This window comes from Cryptomeria japonica, chromosome 4 (assembly GCF_030272615.1).
Source record: "Cryptomeria japonica chromosome 4, Sugi_1.0, whole genome shotgun sequence".
Taxonomy (NCBI): domain Eukaryota; kingdom Viridiplantae; phylum Streptophyta; class Pinopsida; order Cupressales; family Cupressaceae; genus Cryptomeria; species Cryptomeria japonica.
The window spans coordinates 573,165,456-573,172,889 of record NC_081408.1 but is presented as its reverse complement, the minus strand read 5'-3'; the positions used below and the strand labels follow the sequence as shown (position 1 = coordinate 573,172,889).

Below are 7,434 nucleotides of genomic sequence, written 5' to 3'. Positions count from 1 at the left end.
GTGGAAGTATATATAATTATGTGTGGGGAAGGGAAGTTTACAATATGTATATGTAGATGTTTACCATACCAAAAATAATTACAGCACACGAATCCCCATAGCCATACCTGATTCTTAACTTAGATTTTAGACTGGGGATAATGTAATCTCACTCTTAAGCCAATTTCAACCTCAAGTTGGTTAGATTCTTTATGGAGTTTCAAAAACTTGGGGAATCCTTCTTCCCCAAAAGAATATTACTCCAATGTTGTCTGTAATTTTTGCTCATATGTTTGAATGTCAACTGGATGAACAAAGCACATAAAAAATTAAAAGTTGGCTCACTCATTCTTAAATTTTGATTTACACTCTAGATTTTAAATGTTCAGGTCATTAGTCTTGGAATTCAAGCTATAGAATGTCTCAGATGTTTTAAACATACTTGGAGCCACATGACCATGTAATCGGATTAAGTGGAATTGTGCATTTTAAAACTAGTTGATGTCCATATAATCGGAGTAAGTGGAATTGTGCATTTTAAAACTAGTTGATGTCCATATAATCGGAGTATATGTGATGTGCGATTCAGTAGTAGGAGACACATGCTCATATAAACATAGGAGATGGAATGGTGTACCACAAAGAAACTCGGCTTGGAAATGTAGAAATATCGACAGCTGCCATCTTCTCTAGCATTGATGATTGATTTTGTCATCATCCTTTGGCATTGAGAATGATCCTATGCCTACTAGATGGGGTTAATTTTGTAAATCTGGTGTCCATTATGATTTAATTTTGATCAAAGCTCATAAAGTAAGGAGATGGATGTGATTTGAGAACACCATTGTAACTGACCCTTGATAAAATACTTTCAGTCTCTCTTTGAGGGAGGAGATACCCCATTGAGATCCTGCACGGCATCTTGCGTCTCTTGTAAAATATGACATGACCTTTTAGTCATTTTGCATTTAAAATAGACAATTCTTAATACCTCAATATTTTATACGGGTACAGCTTTCACTGAAAGCCTAAACAATGACCTGTCATAAAGACCTTATTTATAGAATTTCACCAAAGATCTTGCAGTTGTCAAATACCCCATGCACTACTCGCCTCATTTATGATGCTTAATTCCAGTTATAGACACATAAAACCTATCCATTCCTTAATCTTAGATCATTCGGCCAACAGCTGCATCTAGCAGCTACATAGCAGTAACATGTGTTTAAGAACAGAAAGAATAATGTAACGGAGCTCTGAAAATTTCAGACAATAATTTTATAAAGTTTTTAGAGCAGCACCAAAAGAATTGCCAAATAATGTTATATTTTGGCAAAAATAACATCTTTGCCTGCAAGGAAAAAAATGCCAGTGGTGATTCAATGTTATTTATAAATGTAAGAATAACAGGCCATTAAAATGCACTCCCCAAAAAAATTGGTGAGAACAAGAGATACAACTAGAAGGCAGAGGCCATCTTAGAAATTAAATCTGGATAACCTGTGCCATATGAATGACCAGTATTATACGGCATCCTCTATTATAGGATGCACTTCACTACCATCAGGTACGCAGTACCGAACAATAAATGCTGATAGAAATGTCGACAATCTCGAGTATAGCTAGTCGTATCCCATAAGTAGGGAGGTCAACTCTACTTACTCTCGTGCCCCTGAATTTCCTGCAGAAAGTGTTCTGCTTCCAATGCTGCCATACATCCTGCAAGACAGATTAAAATATATCATGAAAACAGACAACAAAGAGAGAAAAAATATTACTTAACTTTCTGGAAATTGTATCATCCAATCTATACAGTGGAACAGGCTCATCTCTAGGGAAACGATTTTATATCTCAAAGAAAAGATCAGCTTGTTATTACACATAATACTTTGCATTTCATTGACAACAAAACAAATGACTACAAAAGGAGAATCCAAAAGCACGATGAGGTGTAAAGCCTGGGGAGCCGAGGCAATTGCAAGAGCTAAGTGCACCCACAATTTCAATGACAAGGAGAAATTCATGACATGTAAATTTGATTAAAATTCATGATTCTGCATTTTACTGGATTGCCGTCATAAGTTCAGACCTATGTAATTAATGTTAATCATTTGACATTTTTTTTTAATTTCCAAATATCATTTTTTACCCATTTTTGGTAGCCATCCTCCATCCACAAATCTAATTCTAGGAGACTTTGCCGTCCTTAGCCCATGCCCCCAGCCTCAAAGAAATACCACTTCCAATGTGTGTTTTTTGGCATCTAACTTGCACTCAATGATGCAAATTAAACATGATGTCCAGGCAATGCATTGCCAAATTTTGTTTGGGATTATATGCAAGTTAAGTTCTAACATAATATGCCTTTACATCCAAACTTCCCTTTTCCACAGCAATGGAACTCTTCCTTTCTAGAGATTCAATCAGAAATGAGACTTCGTCAAATACAAAAAAAAGGTGAAAAACTCCCGATAAACTCAAACAAGAATTCAGACTTCACATAAACATGTCAAGACTAAAAACTTGAGAAGTAGCCATTTGTTCTATCATGCAAAAGCTTGGGCCAGAAGAAATAGTATTCAACAGTTTTCACCCATTCCAGAGATTCTGAAAAGTTTTCAGAATCATTTCAAAGAGTCATGCTAGTTGAATATACGGTATACCAAAGTTATACTATGCAAAAGATTGGGTTAGAAGATATAATACTGAAAAAATTTCATCCGTTTCATAGTTCTCAAAAGTTTCCAAAAGCATTTGCAAAGTTCATAATAGTTGATAATATTGTATCCAGTAGTGTTGGATATTTCTACATTCTTAGGATGTACTTCACACAGTTTCTTAAAAGAAATATACCTCAACAATTCAGTAATTTCTCAACCTAGCCACCCTACTTCAGATACTTGCAATCCAAATACTTCCAAGTAGATGTTTCTCATTCTAGATGTGAAATTCCAAGAAAATACAAAATTGCAGTGCTAAATTGTTTTTGTTTGAGATTAAACGTCAGAAGTAGTTCTAGTTTCTAGAGAAGAATGAATGAAGTAGACGCTACAGGGCCACAATTCTTCTTCCCACCCACACAGAAGGAAAAAATCAGTTGCAATGAGACTTCTTGTAGTCTAATATATAGAATTCTTCCCATTCACCGAGCCAGGATTTACTGGTGGCTTCAGCAATATTTCACACTACCAAGATCGCACAAAAGTTGCAGTGAGCATACAACCATGTTTTAATCTTATTCAAATATAAATAAACTACCACCGTATGCAAATCCTAAGACTTCAGGAAAACGTTAGAAGCCAATTCTACTATGGTTTCCTAACCAGAAATCCTACTTAAATCCTAAAATGTGCCATCAAAACACAAAACTACTACGAGATGACACACATTGCCACAGAAGCAACCAAAAGAAAAGAACTCTTTCACCTTTTGGGTTATGAAACAATACAAAATGGGTCAATCCATAAAGAAAAAATCTTGGAAGCTGTAACCCTACAAATTAGATTTGAAGCATTGAATAAAACACAAGATTTACGCTACCTGGAGAAAAAAAGGCAGTTTTCGAACCTTGTCTCAAGGACGATATTTGCCAATATTTTTAGAAATCCAAAATTTCATACACAATCTAGTAAAACATTCCATTTAAAGAACATAATAACCCTCAAGGGCTATGAGCTGTAATGATAAAGCATGCCAAGCTTACCTAGCAGAGGATTAGTTCAAATCCCTGGGAAACAAATGAATTGTTGAAATTGAATAATATACAACTGATACTGAAAGCTTCTTGTCAAAACTGCCAGTTTTCCTTACATCAACGTTTCAAATTGCAGTCTATAATCCATCATTTGTTATCATCTCGATGATGAATTATAGAATCTCGTCCAAAGAGTTGTGATGTAAACAAGACTACAATTTTTTTCAGAAGCTTTCATTGTCATTCAAATTGATTATGAAAATCTCATATACACTCATATAATAATAAAATTTAACAGGAAGTAAATCTTTGAAGATGCATCCCTACAAAGAATTTTTAAAGCATTAAATTAAAACAAGATTTGCGCCACCAGGAGAACAAAGGCACTTTTCAAACCCTGCCTCAATGACAATATTTGCCGGTACTTCTAGAAATCCATAATTTCTTAAACAAAATCCGTAAAGACATCCAGTTGAAGAAAATAATCACTCTTAAGAGCAATGAGCTCAAGTATGGAATCATGGCAGGCTTTCCTAGCAGAGGATTAATTGATATCCCTAGTAAAAAAATGAATTCTTAAAATTAAATAATATACAACTGTCAATGAAAACTTTTTTCAAAACTGTTTCTCAATTTTGATTATATCAATGTTTCTCATCATTTGCTATCATCTTGATGATGAATTATGGATTGTGTACCAAAATATTGATGTAAACAAAATGTACAGGTTTTCCCACAAGCTTCCATTATCATTCAAATGAACCATAAAAATCTCATATACACTCATTTAAAACTTACAAATTTGTATAAATGGTCTACCATGCAAGGGTTTCGTAGCAGAAGACTATAGGTTCAAACCCCCCGGAATTCCACAATACACCACATTCAATTTCAAAGTGCTACCCATTAGCAAATAGAACTTTTGAGTGTAAACGGTAAACGGTGGCAGGTTTACATACAAGAGGGCTAGTTCAAATCCGCAAAGAATACATAAAAATGTCGTAATGAATAGTATAGCATTCCCAGCTTTGAGACAAATGGGTAGGTAAATCATTGGAGATTTTCATAGGACCATGCTTAAGTCCCCCAGAAATTGGATAACAACACCACATTGAACTTCGATTGCTTTCTCATTAACAATTGAAAAAACAATAATAATATATGCAAAGGAACCTCAGCTATTTCTTCCTTCAAAATTAAATTCAAAGAAACCTTGGCTATTTCTTCTTTCAAAGTTATATGCAATGCAATTTAGGCTTGAAGTTAAGAAAGCTTTAAGTTGTAAACGTGTCCAAATTTTTAAATTTGCATTAATTTTTCCTAATATCTTTCTTACTCAATGATCCACCAACCTTGACTTTGTTTCTATTTAAAATTAAAAATGAGCATTGCTTATTCAAAACTCTACCTGTGCCAGCAGCAGTGATAGCTTGGCGCCATTTCTTATCCTGAACATCGCCAGCAGCAAAAACCCCAGGAATACTGGTCTGTGTCGTCCCGGGTTCGGTGACGATATAACCGTCAGAATCGAGATTGAGCTGTCCTCCTAAAAACTTTGTAGCCGGCTCATGCCCTATGGCAAAAAACAGCCCCGAAACTTCCACGGATTTCACCTCTCCCGTGACCGTGTCCCTCAAATTCAGCCGGCTAAGCAAACCCTTCTCGTTCCCCAGCGCCTCCAAAACCTCCGCATTCCATATGACCTCGATCTTAGGGTTCTCCAGCGCCCTCTTCTGCATGATCTTGGAGGCTCTGAATGCGTCACGCCTGTGAATAATATACACCTTAGAGCCATACTTGGTCAAAAAATTTGCCTCTTCCATGGCAGAGTCGCCGCCCCCAATCACCGCCAGGGGCCGATTGCGGAAAATGGGGGCAGCCCCATCGCAGACCGCGCAGGCCGAGATGCCCCTGAAAAAACAACAAAGAAACAAATACTTAGAAGTAACCACACATTACACTCCCTTAAACCATTTCGAAGTCCAAAACAGCTTACTTGTTCCAGTAGCCCTCGTCGCCCGCACCGGGGAAATCAAGCCGCTTGGCTACGGCCCCTGTGGCAATAATAACGGTGTCTGCCTCAACCTCCAGTTTGTCTGCATAAACCCTAAATGGCCTGACGGAAAGATCAACGCGATCGACAGTTTCCGTGATGATCTGTGTCCCAAAGCGGAGGCTCTGTTCCCTGAACTTGTCCGTGAGCTCATACCCCATGATTCCGTCAGGAAAACCGGGAAAGTTTTCGACATCGGTGGTGGTGGTAAGCTGCCCGCCGGCGGCGATGCCATTGGCCATGAAACCTTCGAAAAGCACAGGCTTGAGCTCTGCCCGTGCTGTGTAGATTGCAGCTGTGTGGGCAGCAGGCCCACTGCCCACTATGCAAGTTGATGTCCGCAGCTTCTCCAGTTGAGTCATTGTTCTATTGCCAGACGGAGATGGATTTGATGCACTCTGCGTGATGCCTGTTGAAAATTTCTTCAATAAACGAAGGCTTCTCTTCATCGTAAGGCACAATGCTCTCAACCTAAATATAAATTTGAACCAAAGGCCGGCACCCTGGCATTTCTCATCATTGCTGACGTGGCCGTCCTTTTTAGCGGGAAGGTCTTGTGGTGTTTCTGTGGTCCACATGGACATGGTTTATTGGGTTGGTCTTCCTCTGGAAGGTCGGTATGGAGTGTTCGCTTTGACAACAAGCACCTATGTATTTATAGTGACAAAAACAAAAACAAAAACTCTTGCTTGAAAAACTTGCAACCAAAAATGCGTTTCCTCTCGAGGGGGTAACCAAGATTCACCCTTACCGTATTTATTAGTTTAATACAAATTCGAAATCATGTTATATTTTCAATTTTAATTATTTAATATATATTAAATGTCCTTCTAAGTATTAGATAGATAATATTTAAGAGACATGTACTTAAAAATATATACACATATATTGGAATTTTTTTACAATATTTAAATTATTTTTGAAAGGATTATTAGAAATAAATAAAGGTATCTAAATGACTTGTATTATTTCATGAGAATAACTTCTTTGAAATGATAAATAGAGGATTTTGTAAATTTGATTCATTATTATCTTTATTCTTATTTTTTAGCATCAATTCTTACTTAATAATAATAATATATTAAATCATTAAATGAATTGAGAAATAGAGGATTTTGTAAATTTGATTCATTATTATCTTTATTCTTATTTTTTAGCATCAATTCTTACTTAATAACCAATATTATATTAAATCATTAAAATATACCCCTTATTTACCTTTAATCAAAAACCTATTTAAATAATAAAGACAATAAAAAATAATCATGAAATATTATACCACGATTACTTTCACTAACATTTCCTTTTAAAACACTATCGTAATTAAGTTTAATCAATCCTTCGTGAGAACATCAATGACTCCTAGGATTGTGATAGTTGTGGACACTAAGTTTGTAACATAACCCATATATTTAGTTCCTATCTTAAATGATTATGAACAAGTGCATCCTCTTTTAAATTTTTTTGAGGCATACTCCACAAAGTTCAAATTTGGTGTGAATAACTTGAGAATATACATTGGTTAATCATAAAATGGAAAAGGACCCTTTTAACCAAATATTATTTGTTAATGAAAGAACCAAAAAGATGATATTTTATTATGTTTTTTTAAGGCGTGACTACGTACTGACACAAATGTGTAAATTAATGTTGCATAAGGTTATTTCCAACTATTCTAACACTAACTCATAACCACCTAAGCTAGAAC

General features: G+C 35.9%; 1 protein-coding gene across 1 annotated transcript; it reads right to left on the bottom strand.

Moving 5' to 3' along the window:
• Positions 1-1,220: 1,220 nt before the first annotated feature.
• Positions 1,221-6,347, bottom strand: LOC131071067 (thioredoxin reductase NTRB). Its single transcript, XM_058006761.2, has 3 exons — positions 5,670-6,347; positions 5,082-5,584; positions 1,221-1,698 (listed from the first exon to the last, which is right to left on the bottom strand). The coding sequence occupies exons 1-3, from the start codon at positions 6,308-6,310 to the stop codon at positions 1,634-1,636; spliced, it is 1,209 nt and encodes a 402-aa protein (XP_057862744.1). The 5' UTR covers positions 6,311-6,347; the 3' UTR covers positions 1,221-1,633.
• Between the last annotated feature and the right edge of the window lie 1,087 nt (positions 6,348-7,434).

What these genes read in the sequence shown, in the direction of transcription:
- LOC131071067 (XM_058006761.2), bottom strand. Translation starts at nt 6,310, where the DNA reads ATGTCCATGTGGACCACAGAAACACCACAAGACCTTCCCGCTAAAAAG. An exon ending in GACGAGGGCTACTGGAACAA is followed by an intron (nt 5,585 to 5,669) that starts GTAAGCTGTTTT and finishes TTGTTTTTTCAG; the next exon opens with GGGCATCTCGGCCTGCGCGG. An exon ending in TATCACTGCTGCTGGCACAG is followed by an intron (nt 1,699 to 5,081) that starts GTAGAGTTTTGA and finishes TCTGTCTTGCAG; the next exon opens with GATGTATGGCAGCATTGGAA.